Source organism: Aphelocoma coerulescens (genome assembly GCF_041296385.1).
Source record: "Aphelocoma coerulescens isolate FSJ_1873_10779 chromosome W unlocalized genomic scaffold, UR_Acoe_1.0 ChrW_unloc_scaf_1, whole genome shotgun sequence".
NCBI lineage: Eukaryota > Metazoa > Chordata > Aves > Passeriformes > Corvidae > Aphelocoma > Aphelocoma coerulescens.
Genome location: NW_027184080.1, coordinates 14,400,681 through 14,426,397, shown reverse-complemented (window position 1 = coordinate 14,426,397; position 25,717 = coordinate 14,400,681). Strand labels below are relative to the sequence as shown.

The 25,717-nt window shown below is 40.4% G+C and overlaps 1 protein-coding gene and 1 long non-coding RNA gene across 5 annotated transcripts in view; one reads left to right on the top strand and one right to left on the bottom strand.

Moving 5' to 3' along the window:
* The window catches only part of LOC138102790 (zinc finger SWIM domain-containing protein 6-like), a 421,672-nt gene that overhangs the window by 317,501 nt on the left and 78,454 nt on the right, over positions 1 to 25,717 (top strand). For 3 of the 4 annotated variants that reach the window (XM_069000557.1, XM_069000561.1, XM_069000560.1), the window contains exons 5-10: positions 11,189 to 11,368; positions 12,924 to 13,100; positions 13,389 to 13,535; positions 16,135 to 16,281; positions 18,452 to 18,712; positions 22,531 to 22,666. In XM_069000557.1, the coding sequence (XP_068856658.1) occupies positions 11,189 to 11,368; positions 12,924 to 13,100; positions 13,389 to 13,535; positions 16,135 to 16,281; positions 18,452 to 18,712; positions 22,531 to 22,666 (1,048 nt within the window). The remainder of the gene's footprint in view (positions 1 to 11,188; positions 11,369 to 12,923; positions 13,101 to 13,388; positions 13,536 to 16,134; positions 16,282 to 18,451; positions 18,713 to 22,530; positions 22,667 to 25,717) is intronic. The other variant, XM_069000559.1, reaches the window with a different exon arrangement.
* LOC138102718 (uncharacterized) lies at positions 983 to 9,039 on the bottom strand. The gene is made up of 3 exons (XR_011147492.1): positions 8,845 to 9,039; positions 6,378 to 6,455; positions 983 to 1,259 (listed from the first exon to the last, which is right to left on the bottom strand). It is a non-coding gene; the product is annotated as an uncharacterized lncRNA (long non-coding RNA).

Here is a 25,717-nt window from a genome sequence, read left to right as displayed (position 1 = left end):
AAATAGACTGTGTATTGGCAGTTAAAATATCTGATAAAGTATCTAGTCTCTGTTTTGAGCAGGAGCATACTTTTTGTTCACTGCCTAGCTGTAAATGCTGACAACTACTTAAAATTGTGAAGAATAGTGTCGTTATTCATAGAGGAGTGTTTTTGTACTATTTGTGCTAGTATTAGCAGTGTTTTCACCTTCAATTGACTGTTTATGAGCAAATGAATGGTTTTGTGGATATTAAGGAAGTTAATCAGTGAGATTCATTTGCAGGTGCTTTATACTTTCCCCTAGCTTTATAGACTAATAGCCCATGCCTTGCTGTGGTGATTAGGTTATAGGGTATTATAAGTACATAGAGAGGCATCTAATGGACATGTGACAGATACCTAAATGCTCTCTTAGAGGATTGTAGTCTCAGGCTATGATTCTGTAAACTACACCTTTCAAGCAAATTTCTCTTCTTCTATGAAACCCTTTAGTCAAATGGCAGAGTGTCCACAAAGATGTGGCCGTTTTTAAAATAAACTGAAAAAGGCATAACCCAGAACAACAGGGTAATGCAAAATGTAAGAAGTGCTTTGTTAGTTCCTTTTCTCATTGTGCTGAATGCTGAAAATTCAGGAAGATGGGAGCAGGAGTTTTTCATTACTTCACACACACAGATGGAGCAAGTAGTTAATGATCATTTAGAATAGAATCTCAAAATGTAAATACTTGTTTTCTTTCAGCTGAATACAAATGTGCCTTTAACCCTTGGAGCAGATGTAGGCAGCAAGAGAGAAAGAGAAATTTAAGGAATTACACACTATTTTTGTCCCTGGTTTACACTATCTCTCCTAATGCACATTTGAATTTTAGTGTGCAGAAGGGCAATGATTCCCTCTTGCCATCAGTGCTGCAGGTAGTCTATTGTGTTAATCAGCCAGCTAGTGTGAAATGCATGGAGAGTGATTATACTATCATATACAATACAATCAGCATGAAGCACTTGTCAATACCAATACATCTAAGTTTAATTCAGTAATAGAATGAATCGAGCAAAATGAAACATTCTATTCTTAAAAAAAACCTCAGGACCCATAGCAAGCTTTTTTCCCCTGAAGACTGCATAGAGAAACCAGATTGCATTAAGGTATTCTTTTTATGAATACAATTGCAACTTGTATCCAACTGAATGCCAAGAGTGCTTTTCCTTGGGACTCCAGGGACTTGTCCAGGAGCACAGGTGGTGTTTTCTTCAATTCCTTCGGTAGCAGGGAAGAATGCTGAAAGGAACAGGAAAACACACCTGATCAACATGTGTCTTAAAGACTGGTGCCATTGGTGGAATTTTGGCTTTTTTGATCATGGGGCGGTTTATACAGCATCAGGCCTGCTGGAGACATGGGTTTTGCCTGTCTAAAAGGGGGAAAAGGATTCTAGTCCATGAGTTGGCAGGGCTGATTGAGAGAGCTTTAAACTAGATTTGAAAGGGGAAGGGAATTAGAGCAGGCTCGCTAGAGATGAGCCTGGGGGCGGCAGGCCAGTGTTGGGGATGAAATCAATAGCCCAGCTCAAGTGCATTTACACCAATGCAGCAGTGTGGGTAACAAACAGGAAGAACTGGAGGCCATTGTGCAGCAGGAAAGCTCTGACATAGTTGCCATCACAGAAATGTGGTGGGATGACTCGCATGACTGGAGTGATGGTGTTAAGGAATATATTTAGTGCAGGTAGCTTGGTTTGCAGCTGCAGTGCGAGCTGCAGGTTGAGCTCTGAGGGGCAAGAGCCAGAGCCTGAGCCTGAGCCTGAGGCAAGAGGCCATGAACTGCCAACCCTTTGTATAACAAAGGACACTGGGACCTGTGGCAAAGCCAGAGGACCGGACACTGAGAGACACAGCAGGAGCCGAGGACCCCCAGACTTTCCCGTGCTTAGACCGTGAGGGTATAAAAGCCCAGAGGTTCCTTTGTTTGGGGTCCCTCCTCAGAGGCACCCAGATGTTATTTTTTAATTTATTTATTGCACCAAGATTAAACTATCAGAAGGATCTGGATGTCTGAGAGCCTGCTATGGGAAACCTGGGGTCGAGCCAGTAAGAAAACCTGGTCTGACTGTGTGAGTGTGGGGGGTGTAGCTGTGAAGGGGCTTCAGTTCCAGCTCAGGTGGTGTGAGGGTGAGTACCAGAGTGGCTCCTGGATGGTCGGACAGGGAAGTTTCCTTAATACTGCAATGGATGGTTCCAAGCTCTCCAGAATGGACAGGAGAGGAAGGAGGTGGGGTAGTTCTGTATATTTAGGAGTGGTTTGACTGTATAGAGCTCAAGGATAGTGACGGTAAGCTCTAGTGCCCATGGGTAAGAATCATGGGGAAGGCCAACAAGGCAGAGATCCTGGTGGGAGTCTGTTATAGACCACCCAACCAGGATGAAGAGGTGGATGGACTATTCTAGAAGCAACTGATTGATGTTTCACGATTGTCAGCCCTTGTTCTTGTGGGAGATTTTAACCTGCCAGAAATCTGCTGGAAACTCAACACAGTGGAGAAGAGGCAGTCTAGGAGGTTCCTGGAGTGTGTGGAAGAGAACTTCCTGACACAGCTAGTGAATGAGCCTACCGGAGTGGGGCCCTGCTAGACCTGCTGTTTGCAAACAGAGAAGGACTGGTGGGAGATGTGGTGGTCGGAGGCTGTCTTGGGCACAGTGACCATGAAATTATTTTGATTATTGGTGAAGTAAGGAAGGGGATCAACAAAACCTCGACCTTGGATTTACAGAGGGCAGACTTTGGCATGTTCAGGACACTGGTTCAGAGAGTACCCTGGGAAAGAGTCCTTAATAACAGAGGCCCAGGAAGGCTGAACATTCTTTAAGAAGGGAATCTTGAAGGTGCAGGAGCAGGTTGTCCCTATGTGCCTAAAGATGAGCTTGTCTGAACAGGGAGCTTTTTCAGGAACTCAGGGAAAAAAGAGGGTTTATGACCCTTGGAAGGAGGGGAAGGCAACTCAGGAAATGTTTAAGGATGTTGCTAGGTCATGTAGAGAGAAAATTAGAAAGGCGAAAGCTCAACTAGAACTCAATCTGGCCACTGCTATGAAAGATCATAAAAAGTGTTTTTATAAATATGTCAGCAACAAGAGGAGGGCCAAGGAAAATCTCCATCCCTTATTGGTCGAGAGGGGGAATATTGTTACCAAGGATGAGGAAAAGGCTGGGGTACTTAATGACTCCTTTGCCTCAGTCTTTAACAGTAAGACTGGTTATCCTCAGGGCAGCCAGACCTCTTATCTGGTAGACAGAGATGGGGAGCAGAATAGACCCTCTGCAATCCAGGGGGAGGTAGTTAGTGATCTGCTGAGACACTTAGACACTCACAAGTCTATAGGGCCAGATAGGATTCATCTGAGGGAGCTGAGGAAGCTGGTGGAAGAGCTTACTAAGCTGCTGTCCATCATTTATCATCAGTCCTGGCTAACCATGGAGGTCCAAGGTGACTGGAGGTTGGCCAATGTGATGCCCATCTACAAGAAGGGTCAGAAGGAGGATCCAGGGCCTTTCAGCCTGACCTTGGTACCAAGGGAGGTTATGGAACAGATCATCTTGAGTGTAATCATACAGCACATACAGGACAACCAGGGCATCAGGCCCAGCCAGCATGGGTTTAGGGAAAGGCAGGTCCTGTTTGACCAACCTGATCTCCTTTTCTGACCAGGTGACCTGCCTAGTGGATGAGGGGAAGGCTATGGATGTGTCTACCTGGACTTCAGTAAAGCCCTTTATACTGTCTCCTACGGCATTCTTCTTGACAAGCTGGCAGCCCACAGCTTGGACAGGTGCACTTTTTGCTCGGTTAAGAACTGGCTGGATGGCCGGGCCCAGAGAGTGGTGGTGAATGGTGCCACATTCAGTTGATGGCTGGTCACTAGTGGGGTTCTCCAGGGCTCAATATTGCAGCCAGTCCTGTTTAAATAGCTTTATCGATGATCTGGACGAGGGGGTCAAGTGCACCCTCAGTAAGTTCGCAAACAACACTAAGTTGGGTGGGAGCATTGATCTGCTGGAGGGTAGGAAAGGTCTGCAGAAGGATCTGGACAGGCTGGATGGATGGGTTGAGAACAACAGTATGAGGTTCAAACAGGCCAAATGCCAAGTCCTGCACTTGGGTCACAACAACGCCATGCAGTGCTACAGGCTAGAGGCAGATTGGCTGGAAAGCAGCCAGTTGGAAAAGGACCTGGGGGTGCTGGTTGACATCTGGCTGAACATGAGCCAGCATGTGCCCAGGTGGCCAAGAAGGCCAATGGCACCCTGGTCTGTATCAGAAATAGTGTGGCCAGCAAACCAGGGAAGTGATTGTCCCCTCTGCATTAGTGAGGCCACATCTCAAGTACTGTGTCCAGTTCTCAGCCCCTCACTACAAGACAGACATTGAGGTGCTGAAGCATGTCCTCAGGGGGCAATTAAGCTGGTGGTCTGGGGAGTGAGTCTTTTGAGGAGTAGCTGAGGGTGTTTATCCTGTAGAAAAGGAGGCTCAGTGCAGATTGTCTCACTCTTTAAAACTACTTGAATGGAGGTTGTAGCCAGGTGGGAGTAGGCCTTTTCTCCCAGGCAGCCATAGCAACAGGACAACAGGGAATGGCTGTTGCCAGGGGAGGTTCAGGTTGGACATCAGAAAGAATTTCTTCACTGAAAGGGTATCAAGCATTGGAATGGGCTGCCCAGGGAGGTTGTGGAGTCACCATTCCTGGACATGTTTAAGAAACAACTGGATGTGGCACTTAGTGCTATGGTCTAGTTGATATGGTAGAGATTGGTCAAAAGTTGGACTCGATCTTGGAGGTCTTTTCCAACCGAAATGATTCTGTGATTCTTGTTGAGACCAGCACTTAAGTGCTTGGCCTATCTTCAGTACTCCATAAAATCAACTGTTCATTTGGAGCATTCTCCAGTGGGACTTCTCAGTATGCTTTGTTCTATTGAAGATCTCTCTGTTCCTCGAGGAGGGAGGTGGATTTGCCAGTCGTTCTGAAGGCATTTTTCCTTCTTTTCAAGAAGCAGTAAATATCATACACTACTTCTTTGAGGTCTCCAAGTGGCTGTTGCACTTTAAGAGGCTCCCACTTTAAAATCCTTTACTGACACTTCTTTTTTACAGGAATCACAGTTTCTGTCTTCTATTATTGTTTCTCTTCTGGCACTTCCAGTGCTGGAAAATTATACTTTTGTAATAGAATTGATTAGGCTCAAATGGGGCACAGTGGCAAGTGCTGAAGCCAATTTGTCTGTTGCACAAAGGGAATGATCTTGTTTGCCTGGATCTACTTTCTTTGAAATAATCAAATGTTACCAACCTGTTAGCTTTTGGATTTTTAGTTTTTTTAAGAGACATGCATTAACATGCAAACCATTCTATGATTAATGGGAAGAGCAAAGATATGTCAAACATGCATCAGTTTCTTGCATGTATTAATTTTGCAAATAAATAGATTGGTCTTAAGTATATAGTAAAATTCTAAGGCCAAAGCCAAGTTTCAGCCACTGATTACACAAGTATTGTAAATGAGGAAATGCTGACCCAAACCAGGGCTATTACAGTAGCCCTGACAAGATAGCATCATTTCTAGGAAAAGCATATTTCTTGAGAAGACTGCAATCAGTCTAACAGAGTTGTACACTGGATCTTCAATCATGCTCAGTATCCTAACCCCCACTAAAATTTGTTTCCACCACCACCCTCCCATTTACTGGGATAAGAGTAAAATATGAAAAGTGAGCAATGCTTAATCTCTTTGGAGAGTCTGTATACGTTCTTTGCACTTTCTTTGACTTCATGAATAAATGCATACACAAGATGTGTAATTATTACACCTATTTTTACAGTGACTAAATTCTTCTTAATGTTTTTCAATTTGCATGTTTAAATCCTGACCAGTGTAAAGGCATTCTGTTCCTTTCTCCCTCATGAATTCAGAGGTATGGATGTCTACTGAGAAATACAAAAGTACTGATGTTCCCTCTACAAGGCATGCATTCATTGTGTAAAGCAGTAATGTAACCTATTTCTTTGTGGTGTGAGGTCCACTAAAGATGAATGACAATCATGAATTTTCAAAGAGGGCTATTTGAACGAAAGGTCTGTTTTGGCAAAGCTGGCTTTTTCCGGGTCAAAAGGATTAGTGTTTTTTGAACCAAAATAGGCAATTCCTCACTCCATTATGACAGTTCTAATATTCATTCCCTTGTGAAATTAATATCAAATTGCAGTCACAGCATGACTTGTCTTCCAGTTATCTTCTGGGGGGGGAAATTTTGTATATTGTTTTGTGATATTTTGCCACTGTGCTGTGAGGAGCTTCACATTGGAAAGACATGGGTCACAGTCAATGGATCCAAATCAGAACCTTACTTTTGGTTTAGTTCGGGGGGTGGGAGAGAAGGGGATGTGTCAGCCTTCTGAGATCTGGTATAAAAAGATATTTGGTTCCTGGAGAAAGAGGAACAAAAAAGTGAGCTATGTTATAAAACCAGAATATGTAAAAACAAACACATTGTCTGTTTTGGTTTTTTTTCTTTTTTTTTTTTCCATTTAATGAGGCATTTGTTCATACTGCGGGTGACATCATTAAATCTAGTTAAACAGGTAAACTTACTTGAGAATGACAGGAATGTATTTTGGCAAACTTCTTTTGAGTATAGGCTGTTGCCAACAGCAGTTTCCAGGCTGAGGTCACAAGAAAGGGATTTAGATATGTTCCTGTCTCAGTTTGAGATAAGTTTAGGGGGAAAGACTCTGGAAGGAATGTCTCCTCCCCAGAAGACAGGTTTCAGCACTCCCTCCCCCACCAATATGAAAGGAATTTCTTGGATGAAAGTGAAAAAAATTATTTATTTAACAAGCAGAGTGCCGGCAGGACAAAGTAAAAAAAATAGTAATGTTAGATAATAAACCTCCTCGATGCTGAGAAAGCTGCTGGTTTTAGAGTTCTGTCTGTAGCTGGCTTGGCCCCTCCTGAGGCCCAAGGCCGGGATGTGGTGTCCCCGCAGCCTCCCTGCCGGTCCACGGGGTCCGATGATCTGGGACTCGGATCACAGCTAAGCCGAACAGTTCCAAAAGAAGAAGTAGTTCTGGAGGATTTCGGTATGCAGTCCTGGGAAAATTTCTTGCCTCAGCTAACAGGTTAGCTAAAAGCAGGAAGGTGCTCCCTCGGCTCTACAGCAGTGAGAACGCAGGGGAGTGTGTGCGTCTTTGAACACAAACCGTGCTGAAGAATTTGCTCGGCTTCCCCTCCCTTTCCCTCGGACCCAGCTTAAAGCCACGGGACCCATTTCTGGGCAATAAGCAGATGATAGGGGAATACAGTACTATCATAAAATCACCCTAAGACAGTTCCCCACAAATTAATTACAACTAGCTGCTGTTCATTTTTCCATAAGCCTTATCTGTAGTATGGGGTAAGTGTGGTCAGTAGTTTCCCCATATAGGGGCCATTAGGCAGAAAATAGAGAATCCTTTGATGACATTGTAAGCTTTCAGGCTGGTGGTGACGGCTTCTATAGATCAGCATCAGAGTGAAATAGGAAGAATGTCCTCCAGACTCCTTCCTTAAGTGGTTTGTGTGTGGTTCATAGAAATACCTTTGTCCTTGTGTTCATTTGCATAAAAATAGCATGGATTTCTGAGGCTTCCTCTTTAAACCAAAGAAGTTTATAAAGGATTTTGGTACTTTGGAGTATCTCTTCCCTTTTCTGCCTCTTAGATGTACCACATGCATAGTGAAGCCTCTGAAGAAGGCAAGTGAATTCCTTTGTTTCTAGTGGTGTTTCTGAGATGCAGAAAAAGGCCAGTCATTTTGTAGGGGCACACTGTAATCAGTGTGCACTCCACCTTGCTGGATGATTGAAATACTTGCTGCATGTGGTTAAGATATTTCACTTTGCTTTTGCTTCAGTCTCAAATCACTGGGAATCTGGTTACAAAGTATTAAATTGGCTTTTTTTTTTTTTTTTAAGATGCTGAGAGGTACAGTGACTCCTCAGTGCCCTAAAGTAATAATTCATTTATAAAATAAATAAGACCAAGATAGCTATTCTGCAAGGATTTCCAATATGTCTCATCTTCTGTTTTGTTTTTTATGTTGCAAGAAATATAGTCCTTTGTCTAGGGCAGTACTGAATGCATTGATGCTTAATAAGAAGAACCAGTTGTAATGCCATCCAGAATGACTTGGACAAGCTCAAGAAGTGGGCCCACGAGACCCTCATGAGGTTCAACAAGGCCAAATGTGAGGTTCTGCACCTGGGTCAGGGCAACCCCTGGTATCAATATAGGCTGAGGAATGAAAGGATTGAAAGCAGCCCTGCAGAGAAGGATTTTGGGGTGCTGGTGGATGAGAGGCTGGACATGAGCCAGCAATGTGCACTTGCAGCCCAGAAAGCTAATCATATCCTGGGCTGCATCCAAACCAGTGTGGACAGCAGGGCAAGGGAGGTGATTCTCCCCCTCTACTCTGCTCTGGTGAGATCCCACTTGCAGTGCTGCCTCCAACTCTGGGGTCCCTGTTACAAATGGAGAGGGGAGAGTTTAGACAAATCCCTGCCTTTCCAGGTTTCTGGCAGTAGGCAGTAGCTTTATTGAGGTCACCAGCACCCCAAAACCCACTCTTGCTAGCAAGTTCTTAATAATGACCAATCAAGCCTATTACAACATGAATTATTTATTTGAATAGGCTAAGGAAACAGACATAAGACTTAAACAGATTACTTACTACACAGGATAACACAAAGAACTACTAGTAGATAAAAATACAGCACACTATAATAATATGTTACAGCTAGCGAAGAAATTGTATAGATTAGGAGTCAATGTCACTTACCAATGAATGATAGCGGTGTGCAGAGAATCTCCCAGTTTCTCTCAATCCCAGGGAAGTAACTCAATGCCAACATCTTAACATCGAGAACTCTCTATGCACTCAGAGAGTGTATAAGAGATTTCTGATTTTCATGAAATCATAGTGGTCTTTTATAGTTGTAAAAATGCTTGTGCTCTGCAGTCACTACTTTTAGGTTTTCCATTCTCACCATTCAAGCCAGGATGTGCATTGCTGGCTAAGGAGGTTTTCAGTTGAGATAACTTATCACATGACAAACCATTCCGGCCTAACCTACCCATATGTTACAGGGAGATAAGTTTTTGCTGTATCAGGGGTGAAAGGTCCTGCCACAGTCCCCAACACAGGAAGGACATCGACCTGTTAGAGTGGGTCTAGAGGAGAGTCACAAAGATGATCAAAGGGCTGGAGAATGTCTCTTATGAAGACAGACTGAGAGAGTTGGGACTGTTCAGCCTGGAGAAGAGAGGGCTTCGAGGACACCTTGTAGCAGCCTTTCAGTACTTAAAGGGGGCTTACAAGAAAGATTAGGACAAACTTTTTAGTAGGGCCTGTAACAATAGAACAAGTAATAATGCTTTTAAACTAAAAGAGGGTAGATATAAGGAAGAAGTTTTTTACAGTGAGGGTAGTAAAACACTGGCATAGGTTGCCCAGAGAGGTGGTGGATGCCCCATCCCTGGAAATATTCAAGGTAAGGTTGGATGGGGCTCTGAAAAACCTGATCTAGTTTGAAGATGTCCCTGCTCACTGCAAGGGGGTTGGACTAGATGACCTTTAAAGGTCCCTTGCAACCCAAACCATTCTATGATTCTATTCTATAATTTGACTCTGGGGAGTGAAGTGTGTTGAACAGTGTGTCTAAATCATATGATTTGATTTTAAAAGAAGTTTTTTAAAACAGTATTTGCTTTTTTCACTCCCATGGCACTTAAAAAAACCAAAACCCAAAACTGAACCAAAAAAACACAAAGACAAAATCTCCCAAAAAATGCAAGCAAAAAACCAACAAGCTGCATGTTCTACTGTATGTAACTATTGTGTAGTAATAATGTGCATTAGAGTAGTGGCTCTCTGGTGTTCTGCACTATACTGTATCATATTTTGTTGTGGTTTCAAAATTTCTTTGATATTGCTTCCTCATTCCATGTCAGTCTGAATAGTAAGTGGACTTGAACCCTTAAGGATGAAGCTCTGTTTTTCCACTGGCTCCTGTGCTGTGGCATAACAACATACTGAGTTAATTTAGGAATGAATGTAATGTGATGACCTGTGTTTTGGGTATCCATTTTGCATTCTTAGTTAGCAAAAGAATGCTTAAATGTGAGAATTCTAGTTTCTTGGAAGAATCGGCTGCATTTTTATTCTTCTTTTTTCAGCCTGTCCTGAAGATTACGTAATTTAAACATATTCTTTTAATTTTATTCTTGGGGCCATCCTGTGCAGAGCCACGAGTTGAACTTTGATGATCCTAGTGAGTCCCTTCCAACTCAGAATATTCTGTGATTCTGTGAAATCTCTTGTAGTGTACAAGGCATGTTCTTAATGAGCAAATGAACAGTACTTTCAGATGTCTTCATGCTTGTGTCAAAGTTCACCCTGATGAAGAAACAGCTGATTTAGGGAAAAATCTTTCCATTTGAAAATTGTTGCTAAAGACCCTGATCTATTTATGCCTGCCCTGCTCTATAGTATCAGGAAGCAGGTTCTAAAGTGATGGTACATGTGAAATGTCAGTGCAAATTAGCTTTCCCTTCGAGCTCTGTAAACAAAAAATGTATGACATTTTCTAGTGTAACCAAATAGCTGAAGTAGGAGCAGCAAAAATATCTAGACTGCACAAATCTACTGGATCTCTACTTCTGCTGGGTTTCAGGTGTGGAAGTATATGTTTAGAAAATTCATGTCTTACTAATGCACTTATTTGGTTCCTGTAATGTGAAGCTGGAAGATACATAGTTTTCGTACAAAAATTAGAAGAAAAACTTGGTTAATTTCCTACTGTAACTTTATGTGAATTTTTGTTTACTTTTGTCTGATGGGCCATACATTATGAACTATGGATTTCCTAATAAAAAAGACCTGTTTAATGCCTTTTAATTGAGAAGATTGGCTTGATACAGTCTTTAAACTGCTTTGGATGGGCCACACCAGCTCCAAGATTCTGCATCAGGAATTCAGTCTGCCTGATGTCAGGCATAGTTGGGAAACAAGCAGTGTAGCCTTAGAGGGGAGGAAAAGTGTTACAGAATAAAAGTTTGAAAATAGCCATTGGCTGCTGCATTTTTATTAAAAAAACTAATTTAGCAATTTTCTTTAAAATCAGGTGGTCTATGGATGTGTATAGTCTTAAATCCCCACTGCAAGTTGGAACAGAAGGTCAGTTGGCTCAAACAGCTGAAAAAATGGAATGGTGTGGATGTTTGTCCCTGGGAAGATGGAAACCATGGAAACGAGCTGCCCAATTTAACCAATGCTTTGCCTCAGGGCGCAAATGCTAACCAAGGTGAGCCTAAATATATGCACTGACTGCAACACATAATATAGCCTCTATCTTATATAATTGAGCCTTGCAGCAGAATACAGCAGTCTTTCCTGGGACAAGTAACTTTCTTGCTGAGGATTGACCAGCCAGATTTATTTTCACTAATACTGTCCTCACAGAAAGGATAAATAGGATTTACTTTTGTGCTGGGGCTGCAATGTTTTTAAAGCAAGTTAGGTCTTCTAACTTTTCACTTGGTCTTTCTAAATACTTGTTGCATAAAAATTGAATGTCCCTGAAGTGTCATGTAAAAGCCTGTTGTTTCGTTGCTTGACTATAATCTTATATCCCTTCTGGTGTTGGGGGATTTATTTTTTGCAGTTACAAAGCCTTTGATACTTACTTAAAGGGAGATCTGTTGTGACTGCATTAAACTATGTGAGAAACTAAAGCAGCTATTTGTGGGATGTACTCTGTGTTGCACAGTCTGCATTGACAGGTGTGGGGGGGTGCAGAGGCAACACTGCCTTCTTGGAGGAGGTGTCTCTTCTTACTCGATATCATGCTTTCTAATCTAAAATGTGATTATCAAACCTGACAGAAGCCTTCTCTAGTCATCTTCAAGCAAAGATTGCTACTTTGCTAAAAACTGAGGAAAATGCAGGTTATTTACCTGGGAAAAAACCCCCTCATAATCATCAAACCTCTCAATGTTTTGATACATATTTAATAGAAGTTAAAATGAAATGCTTGTGAAAGGTGGTAGAGTTAGACTTAGATGGGTTTTTTCCTTGTTTCTCTTGGAAGTTTACCTCTGAAGGAAATAGACTTGGTTCATGTTTAAATCTTGCAGCTAGCTGGGCACAGAAGTTCATGCAACATGTAACTTCCTACAGAGGTGTTTGGCTTTCTGGATCTCGTGATGTTCAGACCAACCTGGGCATGCTAGTAGCAATTCTGACATGACATTTTGACATTCATAGACAGTGCCATGCTGACAGAGCACTTTTGCCATAGGAAGATGTGCAGTAAAGGATTGTCAGTCCCATGGCCTCAGTACCTTGCTTTCTTTGCAGTATTTGTATATGTTTATGGCAAAAATTTATACAAGTGCTCAAAGTTAATGTCACTTCTCAAAGAGAACAACTAAAAATATTTTATGTGATGTTTATCTGTCACTCATCCTAGCGGCTCTGGGTCTGAGAAGGAGAAAAGCTGGGGATGCTTGAGTAGCTGTGTGCCATATACTTTCTAGTCTGTTTTTAGGGGAATTCTGTATGTGCTGTTTAATGTCCTTCATATCTAGCTGTTCCCTTTGCAATGTCCTATTTAGCATTAGCCATGATGCTTTGTAGATCTTTCTGAATGCAAAGTGAATGGCACACACTTTGCCTGAGCTGTTGGGTAACAGGATGTGAAATGTCATCTGTGGTCTGCTCCTTGCAGAGTGGGTCAAGGTAGACTGCCATCAGTTAGGGGTTGGTGAATAGGCAGAAGAAAAGAATAGTGTGGATGACTGATTCACATATGAATGAATAAAAGCTGATGCAGCTTTCCGAATTTCTGAAAATGACAGATTCATCAAACAGGCCACATCGGACAGTGTTCACTCGAGCCATAGAGGCATGCGAACTGCACTGGCAGGACAGCCACTTACAGCACATTATCAGCAGTGACCTATACACCAACTACTGTTACCATGAACACACTGAAAACTCACTCTTTGACTCTCGAGGGTGGCCCCTCTGGCATGGTAAGTGGCTAAATCGTAAAGATGTTTCCATGACTTGCTGCTTTGTTCAGTTTCTATGGCATTATTTTTTTTCTTTTTTGGGGGGAGGGAGGGAGCTGAATGAAAAGCCTGGCAAAAAGAACAGAGGCTCCCTTGAAATGTTGGCTCAGAAATAGTCCTTTAACTCTCTCTTGAAAAGTTTTAAAAACAAATCAAAGGAAACAAAAAAGCCCTTTTGAGTAATCTAGCAAAACAGGCTATTGCAGACATGGAAGCATTGCTATTCCTCAATTATTGTCTCCATTTTAGAACATGTTCCTACAGCCTGTGCGAGGGTGGATGCGTTACGATCTCATGGATACCCACAAGAAGCACTGAGGCTAGCAATAGCTATTGTTAACACACTAAGAAGGCAGCAGCAGAAACAGCTGGAAATGTTCCAGGCTCAGAAGAAAGGTAAATGCGGGGAAGAGAGAAGGGCAAAGGACATGACAAGGTGACAATAACACCAGACTGGAACTTTGCATGAGAAAACTGCTTTTGAAACTAAAGCAAAAGAGGTGACTAACTCTTCAGTCCAAACAATCATAGTGGAAATGTCATATTCTGGATGTTGGAGGTTTTTTTTTAAGCTGGGTTGTGAGCTCTGCAGGGCAAGGGCCCTGTCCTGCCTTCTGCAATACATCTAACATGATGTGGCCTTTATTCCAATCAGAGGTTTTGGTTGCACAGTGTAGATATTCATCCTGTGTAATTTATAGGCTTTTAAACAGAGATTTGCATTTGGAATGTCAGGTATTTAAAATAATTTTTTTCCTCTGACATGTAATTTAGCAGGCCTATATATTTCTGAGGTGGAAGCCTAAAGTTGACAAGGTAAAGTCTGCACTACAGAAATTTATCAAATTTGGCAGTTTCTTCCAAAAGTCTCTGATGATGCTTAAACTTTAGAGGATTCACATCACTGGAAATCAAATTTTTGAAACACTGGCTTTATAAAGTGTTCTGTGGTGTTCCTCTAAACACTACCCCTATTTTTGGAAGGAACATTCTTCCAAAAATAATCCTTCACTGAACTTTGTCATAGGTTTGGAGAGGTAGTGGAAGAAGAAAGGGGTAACTTTGTGGTTAAAGAATGCATGTGGAAAATTTTGAATAACATTCTCAGCTACTACAAGAACACCTTTAATTCAAATTTTATTTTAGATTTTTGTTGCTACTTTTAACTATGTGTATCCTCATGCATTGTAGGCAAAAATACCAGTGTGAAGTCAAATGTGTAAATTTTTTAACTGTATGTGCAGGTGTTTTCACAGAAATGTTAATTTAGAAATTGAAGACAAGGTAGATATCTGACTGGAAAAAAAAATTATTTGTCAGTTCCTATGTGCCTTCATTTCACAATACCCAAGGAAGAAATTTTGAGCACTATTGTGGATCCTAGATTTCAACAAAACTAAAAAGCACTTTGCATTATTACTTAGGAGAATTTTTCCTAGTCTTTTTATTATGTAATATATCTTTACTTAACATGAAGTTTGTAATTTCTGTGTTGTTACTCACTGCTTTGTTTGGGGTTTTTTCACTCTTATGTTTGAAGTTTAAAAAAGTTTGTTTTAATAGTGCAAAATATGCTGGTCTTCTCTATAAGCAGAATAATTCTGCAGCTACAGTTTCAGTTCAGCAACCACCACATGCTTCTACTTATCTTTCATTCATGTGACTGATCTGACATTCGTGGAACTAGTTGCATGATTTAAAGTTAAATCTCTATATGAATGGAGGACTGAAGCCTTTGTTTGGCATGACACAAGTGAAGCTCATAAGTAGACATAATAGATGAAATGGAATATAAGTGAGTAAGGTCATTGATATTAATCCTTTTTGGTAATATTATGTTCTTCTGACTGTTGTTTTTAGCACATGCTATTTGTTAGTAAGACAAATATTTACTACTTTGTTTTTCATATCACATATCAGTTGATTCTTTAAAAAAAGCCACTGTCCTGAACACTGAGTTCAACAGTGTGACTGTTTCATTTTGTAGCTCCACACATTTAAAGGCAAGAAGCAAGCTTTTAAAGCTTTGTGATAATACTTATGATTACTCAGAAAGATGGCACTTTGTGAATGAGACAGAGCAGAGGAAGGTACAAGTTAGTGTGTAAAAAGCAGAGAAACAGAGCATCTGTAATGGCTTGTATACAATTTTTAAATGGTCATCCATAATGCACCTTATCTCTCATAGTTTAGTTGTATATGCGTCTAGGAGAAAAAGCTGGGGAGTTGAAGGGGAACTACTGCCGTAAGATTCTTAGTTAAAAAAGGGATTTGAGTCATCTCTAGCATCTTTTACCACAGCAACACTTCCTTCAATTCATTGTGCTAAACAATTTTTTCATGTTGTAACTGATTGATTGATTGATGAGGGCTACAAACAAAGTATCCATGAAGGTATTTGTTGACTGAAACTTTAGAATGACAAAAAATGCACTTAAAGGACAATTTTTTTCTTTTATACCTCATTTAAACACATTATACTTTTTTTCTTCTTTTTTTTTATTAGGAACTGTCATTGTGAGTTTATTGCTTCAATAAATATTTAGATGCAATAAGTTCATATTTTATTTATTAAAACTGAACATTTCAGAATATTTTATTTCAGTGCCATCAGCTTCACTTAAAATGTGAAAATGGTACTGCATTTTTTGAGTGAGGAAACAGTGGTGAATATTTTACCAAAAAAAGTCTTTGTAATAATTTTTCAGCAGACATTTCAGAAGTTACTGGCATCAAGTTAGAGATTTCAAAAGATACTGCAATTGAAATTTTTAACCCATAATGTACTTTGCTAGTGCTCAAAATGTTTGGCCTTTGTCCATTTTCTTTTTTTCCTCTTTTAACATATTTACAAAGGGCAATGAATTCACACTGAGATACTATTTTTTCCTTCTAAGCAGAAGAGCATTTTAATCAGTTTTACTTCTATAATTGTTTTGAGGGGATAATATGCACTCTCTTTCCCTCCCTCCTCCCTTCATCTTTTCTGTCACAGAACTTCTCCAAATAGGAGTAACCTCAATAACAAATCTTGAAGGTTGGGTAGGACATCCTTTGGATCCAATTGGCACCCTCTTCAGTAGCCTGATTGAAGCCTGCAGGGTGGATGATGAGAGCTTCCATGGATTCTCAGACTTCACGGGTAAGGCCATGCAAAGGGAGCAATCTTCTCTAAGTCTTCAGTAACCAGAGACATTTTTCTATCTTACCTTTCCTGATTAACTTCAAAGCCAGTGTCTTTACAGTATAAGAACTCACATTTGCGTTCCCTAAGAAAACACAAGGGAGAGAAAATGTTTAACGTAAAACTGTTATATGAAGCCTTCAAAAATTACCAGTTACTCATTCTTGAAGGCAATTCAGTATTTTACACTTGAAATAAAACTGCATAAGAGTTTATAGCAGCAACCCTCTTTACATACATTGCTCTATCCTCTTTTGGAGAAATCACAGGAAATCAGAGAATTGTTGAGGTTGGAAGGCTTCTCTGGAGATCATCTAGTCCACCTACTCTGATCAGAGCAGGGTCACCTAGAGCAAGTTTCCCAGGACTGTGTCCAGTTGAGTTTTGAATAGTCCCAAGAATGAACACCATACAACCTTTCTGGGCAACCTCTTACAGTGTTTGACCATCCTCACAGTAAAAAAGTGTTTTCTTAGATGGAATTTCCTGTATTTCAGTTTGTGCCCATTGCCTCTTGTCCTGTCACAGGATACCACTGAGAAGAGTCTGGCTCTGTTTTCTTTACATTCTCCCATTAGATATTTATATATTTTGGTAAGATCCCCCTGAGCCTTTTCTTTTCCCAGCTAAACAATCACAGCTGTCTCAGTATCTCATATGGGAGATGCTCCAGTCCTTTAATCATCTTTGTGGCCCCTCACTGAATCTGCTCCAGTAGGTCCATGGGGAGCCCAGTACTGAACATGGCACTCCAAGTGTGGGCTCACCAGTGCTGAGAAGAGGGGAAGGATCACCACCTCCGATCCTCCTACCTGGTCCAGGATATTATTTGACTTCCTAGCTACAAGTGTACATAATACTTCAAAGTGATGACAAAACACTTAAAATTTATACATGGTCTATAAAGTACATGGTTTATAAAGGTTATGAATTGGAAAATGGCATTGTAGTATTGATACATGATTTCGGACAGGATGGATATGCCCATTTTAACTTCAGTATTTGCTTCTCAGGAGCTTAACTGATTTATTCCTTATTCTTAGTCTCTTTCCATCTCAGTGGTAGTTTCTTATCACCTTCTGTGTGGTCAGAAACTTGATTCATTCCTCTACCTATAGATATGTACATCCCAAATCTCCTTGGGGTTTTTCCTCAAAACTAATTTTATTCAATTAGATTTTCTTTAATAGACTTCTAATCCCATATCCACCAGTTCTGGAAGAGCTTTAATTAAAAGAAATCAGATTCTTTGCAATTAGAAAAAAACACCAAAACAACCCCATGAAATAAAGGTAGTGTGTTGAAACGTAAATTCCCCCAACACGCATATATACAATCTACTAAATGCATTTTGCCATCTCATTTGCTGCAGCTGTCCATCTCCTTACATCTGTACATTGCAACTTTTTGTTCGCAAAGTAGACCATAAACTGTTAGAGGTTGATATAGCATTTTGTCATATGGTGTATTGGTGAAGTGCCAAATAAATCAATAGTACTCTTTAAAGCAATTTATGGCTCGGTCTGTGTGGAATTTACAAGTAATCTTTACTGAAAGTAGCATTTCTAGTGTTAATAAAAGTCAGAAACATTATGCCTGCTTATCATAAATGCAACTAACAAATAAAAAAGCATGAAGAGAGCTTTAGCAAACAGAATGCTTTAAAATTGTGGAGTTCCCAGGCCTACTGTATTTGCATAATCCTAATAGCTTCAACCGAAATCTATGCAGGTGTATAAGCACCTTCCCTTTCCACTTATACAGCATCAAAGCTTTAAGGAGATACAGAAATGGGTGGGGGAAAAAATTGAAATAGATCATCCAATGTAGGCCTTATTAACACAAAGCTAGAGAAACTGCCTTTCTCCAAATCATGCAGTTTAAAATGAAAACTTTTATTTTTACTAGAGTGGATTTTTTAAAACCTAATCGTTTTGTGTATTTCTGTGATGTGGAATTGGATCAGGTAGTTTATATTGGATAATTGGATATTGAGATTGCGCTCATAATTTAAATATTTTTTAAAAATGAATACTGACAGAGGAAGCATTTGAAAATGTGGCATTATAGGCAGATTATGGATTGTAATGATTTCCTGATGTGTTGTTCTTTGTGTCACCCTTTACAGAGAACATGGGGGAATGCAAATCTCTGGAGTACCAGCACCTGCCTGCACACAAGTTTTTAGAAGAAGGGGAATCTTATTTAACGCTGGCTGTGGAAGTAGCATTGATAGGGCTGGGACAGCAACGAATAATGCCAGATGGCTTGTATGCACAAGAGAAGGTTTGTCGAAATGAGGAGCAGCTCATTTCCAAGCTACAGGAAATTGAATTGGATGATACTCTGGTGAAGATTTTTCGAAAACAAGCAGTCTTCCTATTAGAAGGTATCTCAGTGTAGATGCTAACTGCTTTTTAAAACTGTCTTCACTTACACAAGCCCACGGAATTGGTATTACAGTATAAACTGCCTTATATACTTAAGATGTTTTTTGATGTAGAACTCCAGCAAAATTTTATCCAATCTCTTATGAAAATCAAACATACTTCAGATATCACATGACTGTAGAGATAAGGTATCTAATAACCTATAAGCCTTTATTTTTAAATTTTATTGCATTTTCTTCTTTAGATTTGTTCAGTATCCTAATTATATAACCCAGGCTCACAATTGAATAATATAGACATCAGTTATCATCAACAGTTCTTGGGTAGTAAATTTCTAAATGTCATTTGTATCCTGAAAAAGGACTGGCAGCTTTGTAAATGTTTGAAGATTTTTACCTCTATTCCCCAGTGAAGAACTCAGAAAATTCACTTAAATTTGCTGGGACAGAAATATAACATTTTCTTTGTCGCAATTAGGAATATGAGCTGCCTCTGAAGTTTGTATCATACCTGAAAATTTAAATATATGGACAAATATTAAGGCTTACAGCCTGGTCTTGTGACTAATTTTTGATTAAAACAAATAACTTGTGTTTGGGAATTGCAGTTGTGTATTGCAATAAAATCTGTACCCAAAAGTGCATGGTTTTGCCTTAGCTTTTAAAAAGGCTTGACATATAACACTTAAGCCTTATTTTCAAAGAGTAGTCTTGTGGGTTCTAAGATTGATATTCTAGTTTTTGGGGGTTTTTAACTGGAGGAAAAACTTTAAAGGAACTAGTTATCTAAAGGCATGGTCCAAGTTTTGAGCACTTTCTCAAGGGATGGTGGGGAGTTTGATACTGCTCTAGGTAAATTGTGAAGATTGTTACACAGCAGTCAGGTTTTGCTTTCTTTCTGTAAGACATTTGTCTTTTAAAACTATTTCTTTAATGGAAGAGATGATGCAGTATGTTGTTTAGGGTTCTCAGCTTTGAGTCACTATTATTGCCTGGATCCTTAAAGACTTTGGTAGCTACTGGTGGTGCAATTTGAAACTGTAGAGAAGCTGCACCATAAAGAGAGTATCTGCTTTATGGCCTTTGGACAAGAACAGCTTCTTGCTAGATCCAGCCATTCACCACCATAGAGGGATCCTATGGATTATAAAATCAATTTTCGGCATCTGTTTACTGGTCAGGATGCTGTATGAGGAAAAGGCAGGATTTCTCTCAAGTATTCTCTGATACTTCTAGTTTACAACTTTGATCAGTGATATACTTTTTGTTTTCTTAGAGTAGTAAACAAGTGATCATAGCAGGCAACCTGCTAAAATAGCTACCTACAAAATTACTGTGGTGAGCAGCATGCAACAATGGTCATGCATTACTGTGTGCTGAGAAATCTGGCTTTTCTGCAATAACTTCAGTTTACTCCAGGTTAGGCAGAAACTACCAGATCACATGGAGGAAAAACTGTGCAGTGATTTAAGATTCTAATCATATCAGTTGTGGTTTATAGTTGAAGTTCTGTAGATATAATAAAGAAAGTTTAATCCAGCATTAGGCTGATTTCTATGCTGTTAATGCAGATTAATGCATGCTGTGTGTAGCTACCGTTTGAATGCATGGGAAAGCAGAACATAAGACTGTTGCAAGAATTGTTCTATTTTTTTGCTTGACTGCTAAGTTAATGGCAGAATATATTTTCATATAAATGCTTTGTCATTTATTCTTTGTCTTCTAACTGAGTTTCTGAATGGACCACCAACTGGCAAACAGACACAAAATGGCTTCTTTCATACAAGCAATGCCAGCTAGTTTTGAACGGCTTTCAACTAAATAACTGAGACACACTGTCACCTACTTAATCTTCATTGATGTTTCCACTGTGATCAACCCCAGCCTTCAGAAATGCCCACCTATGGAGCTCAGATTTTTTTTCATGCCTAGTGATTTTTATCTTTGCATTTTGTACTAAGGCACCAGTCAAAAACATTGCTGAAACAGCTGTGCTGGTCCAAGTTGTTACCATCTCTCTCTCATGGAGTTCATCCCATGCAGCAGAAGTGGTTGAATACATTTTGTGAGTACTCATCTGCTTCAATGAAGGGTCAGTCATGTTAGTTTGAACCACTGCTGGAAACTACGACACATGTGACTGCAATGAAGAAGTGTGCTCACACAGTCATTCATCCATCCAAGTGTGGTGGGTTGGAATCTCTAGTAGAAGAGGAAGTGGTAACTTCTAGGACTGCCAGCTGCTATTTGTGCAATAATTGTCCAATAATACTATCTTGGGGTGACTTTATGATGTGTATCCCATATCTCTGCCCTATGCCCAGAAATTAATTCTTGTGCCTTTCTATGCTTTTAAACTGAGCCTGAGAGGAGGAAGGAAAAACTGAGCAAAACTTTTTCAAAGCAGTTTGCAGCTTGTTCAAGGTCACACAGAGATAGCGACTCTTTTTTTTTTCCAGCCAGCTTTCAGCCAGTTTTTCAGTTTCTTTTTCTCCAGAGAGAGACTGAGAGTTGAACTTTTTTTCCTTCCCTGGAATTTTGGATTTTTTTCCCTTTTTCTGTGAACTGCTTCAATATCAGAACACATCGGGAAGACCTTCCACCGAGCACAGAGGGCCTGGCCCTGGGCCAAGCCCCAGCTCTGAGGAGACCAAAGGGAGGACTCTAACACTTTCCCAGGTTTTCTTCTCCACAGGGAGAGATTTTATGATTTAGCATTATTTTCCTTTTCCCATGTGTTTGTTAAATAAATAGTTTTTATCTCCTTCACTTTCCTTCGAGGAAAATTTATTTTTCCCGAAGCTGGTGGGGGGAGGGAGGGGTGGTTGTGCCTTCTCTCAGAGGATATATCTCTAAATTTGACCAAATCAGAACAAATACTTAATGTAAGATTCTTATTCTCTATCTTGCAGTGTTTAACACCTGAGCCTCTAGCCACTGAAGTAAAAAACTGCTTGACACAATGTTCCTATTAATAGGAATAACAGTCTTAAGGTTGCAGGAAAAATGCAAAAATGGAATTCTTATGCACTATGAATATTCAGAACTCAGCAAGCAGTTTCATGTAATTTTTTTAAATTGTCATTTCTGTTGTCAGTCTTAACACTGCTGTTATGAAGTACTGCACTGTGAGCAAAATCTATTGCCCCAACAATGGGAATAGTTTCCCCACAACACATGTAATTTTTAAGATTGTGTGGTTATAATAGACTAACAAAAGCAGTTTTGATTCAAGATCTGACCTAGTCTTCTCTGGAGACCAAGTCTAGACCAAAGGGTTATTTAAATGCCTAATGTCAGGTGAGACATTAATAAGGATCAGGTGCTGCTGTACTGCTGTACTGATTAGTCATGTAACTTCAGTTAAAGATACCTGGTTTTCCACCATAGCCACTTTTTTTTTTTTTTGTGGTTTTATGATAAAGCAATTATGCACCAACAGAGGGTGCATAGGAATTCGTGTGCACGATATAACTACACAGAGGCAAAGCTAGGATTATCACCTTCTACTTTTGCATGCCATATATTTGCTGAATGAGCCCCATAGAGCCCTGGGACCATTCTGTCATTTGTATGTGCATTGGTAGTGTGCTTAGTACTATACAATTTACAGTGTGTCTTGTTGTCTCAAAGAATAGATGGCATTTAATATACTTGTAATATATTTCACAAATGAATCAATGTAACTTTACCTTTTGTACAGCAAGCTGTCTCTGAATACCAACTCTAACTCAAGGTGTGATGAATGGGTTCTAAAGGTCCAGACGTTAAGTTTTAACAGTCTGTAAAGACTGATATTCTCTTTTTCTTTCCCACAGCTGGACCATATAGTGGTTTAGGTGAAGTCATCCATCGAGACAGTGTTCCAATGCACACATTTGCCAAGTATCTTTTCACCTGTCTCCTACCTCATGATGCTGAATTGGCATACAAAAGTGCACTGAGAGCCATGCGGTATGTATTCACAAATCATCTAGGAAGAACATGAGTAGCGGTTTGAAAAATGGGAAAAAGCTTGGTAGTCAAGACCTAGCCTTTTTTTTAAAAGAAGCATTGTTCTGTTTAAGGAGAAATTACTTTGGTTCTGTCATCTGTAAAAGCAATTGATGTCTGTACTAACTACATTATAATTTATAAATGTACAATTAGTGTTTATATACAACTATAAACCAGCATTCTATGTTACAAATCCTTCTAGAATTCCACTATTGGGAAGTGTGGTTTTGCATTGAACAACAGCTTTAGCACATGTGTGTTCTTTTACTGATGTGGTTGTCTGTGTATGATGCTAGTGGCAAGGAAATGAGCAAAGAGGCATCTCACCAGCAGTCTTCGGATCATCTTCTGCTTAGCTGCTTCCGCCCACTTTATATACTGAGCGTGATGTCATATGGTCTGAAATATCCCTTTGGTCAGTTTGGATCACCTGTCCCGGCTGTGTCTCCTCCTAACTTCCCATGCACCCCCAGCCCCCTCCCCAGTGTGGCAATATGAAAAACAGCAAAGGCCTTGGCACTGTAAGCCCTGCTCAGCAATAACAAAAACATCTCTATATTATCAACCCTGTGTTCAGCACAAATCCAAAACACAGCCCCATACCAGCCACTGGGAATAAAATTAACTCCATCCCAGCTAAAATTAGCACACTCTAGAAAGCTAAATGAGGAGAAAATAGTCCCATGTTCAAAAGGCCTAAATGGGAGGGCATGCATAAGAACAAAACATAGCTACTTTTAAGTCAGGCCAAAGGTCTGCTTAGCCTGTTTGGGTTTTTTTGCCTCCAAGAGTATCTAATAGTGGGTGTTAGGGAAGGAATCTAAGAAATATGGAAAGCGACTTTGCATACTTGCTGTTTACAATTAGAATTTTTGAATTAGAATTTTTAGAATTAGAATTTTTAAAAGATCAATTTTATAAAGTACACTTGAGTCCTTGTATTCAATTTCAGTCACTACCTTAAAGTGTTTCACAGAGACTGTGGGGAGTTTTCCTCCTTAAACTAAACTACTGAGACCACATTGAAAGGCTAGAATAGACATCTGTCAGTAGCTTTGCACAGTGCACTGAATGCTTCAGTCAATGTGATAGCAGCATGCCATTCCTCTTGACAAAGTATTTGGGCTTTCCCCAGAAACAAATCATAACTGAGAATTGCTTTTCTGGAAATTTCCTTTCTCAACTGGAAAAACAAGCAAGGCACGGAAAAATCCAAATCTCTAGTTGATCATGGGGAGCTCCAGCCATCTTTGGCATGAAGATGCCATCTCAGCCAAAGAAGTTACTTCTCAAACAGACCAGTATAAGAAAGAGTTGTCTGTTTCTATCTGGTAAAATCACAGGAGACATCAGCATAATCAGGGCTGTTCTCCATAGCTCTCTTGGCATCACTTTTAAGGCAGATGGGACTTCAGTTTTTTTATATTATTTACTTATGCATTTTTAATATTTTTAATATATTTGACACTCTTAAGAAATGTGGACTGCTATCTTGAACTGCAGTGACAGAAGATGCAGACACTTTCTATTCCATGTCTGTCTGTGTTCCTCGAAACTTTTAAAAAATTCTTATAAAGACTGGTTACTTTTTCCATTCACGCCAGTGATACTTCAGTATACAAAGCACTCCTGATACAAACCAAATGAAAAACTAACTAAACCTAAATGTTGTTTTGAGGGGGGGAAAGAAGAAAGCAAACATGAAGATTGAATGTTATAGTGGGTTGATGCTGACCGGACACCAGGCACCCACCAAGGCTGTTCTCTCACTCCCCTCTGCAGCTGGACAGGGGAGAGAAAATATAACAAAGGGTTCATGGGTTGAGATTAGGGCCAGGAGAGATCACTCATTAAATACCATCACAGGCAAAACAGGCTCAACTTAAAGATATGCATTAAATTTATTACACTAACAAAATCAGAGCAGGATGAGAAGTAAAATAAAACCTTAAGAACACCTTCCCCACACCCCTCCCTCCTTCCAGCTCTACCTCCTACCCCAGCAGAGCAAGGAGACAGGGAATGGGAGTTATGGTCAGTTCATCACCCATGGCTTGTCCCACTGTTCAGGGAGAGGAGTCATTCCCTTGCTGCACCATGGGGTCCCTCCCATGGGAGACAGTTCTCCTCGAACTTCTCCAATGTGAGTCCATCTCATGAGCAACAGCTCTCTGCAAACTGCTGCAACATGAGTCCATCCCACAGGCAACAGTCCTCCCCAGACTGCTGCAGCATGGGATACTCTTCCACAGGGTGCAGTCCTTCAAGGACAGGCTGCTCCAGCATGGGAGCAAAGCCCCTGTCTCCATGGGCCTCCCACGGGGTAACAGCCTCCTCTCAGGTATCTACCTGCTCTGACATGAAGCTCTTCCATGGGTTGTGGGTGGACCTCTGCATCCCCATGGACCTCCATGGGCTGCAGGGGGAACAGCCTGCTTCACCATGGTCTTCACCATGGGCTGCAGAGGACTCTCAACTCCAGTGCCTGGAGTACCTCCTCCCCCTCCTTCTTCACTGACCTTGGTGTCTGCAGAGTTGTTCTTCTCACATGTTCTCACCCTACTCTTCTCTGGCTGAAATTACAACTGGACAACAATTTCTGTTTTTCTTTCTTCTTAAATATGTTACCACCATTTCTAATTGACCCAGCCTTGGCCAGTGGCACGTCCATCTTTGGAGCTGCCAGGGATTGGCTCTGCCAGATGTTTTGGAAGCTTGTACTAGTTTGAAAACAAACCAGTGGGAGGCACCAAGTCAGAATAACAATTTAATGGAAATTAAAGGAAAGGAAAAGAAAGGAAAAGAAAACACTGACAGAGTCAAGATACAACCTGAGTCCCTGTTAGGCAGGGTGGTGGTAGCAGTCCTCTGAAATAGTGATCCTGTAGTAGAAGGGGTCTGCTCTTCCTCAGAAAGTCCAGTGGTGGCTGTGTAGCTCCTGTACTCTGGAAATCCAGTGGAAAGCCAGTCTCTGGTGTTTAGAGTCCCAGGTTATATCCACGATGGGAT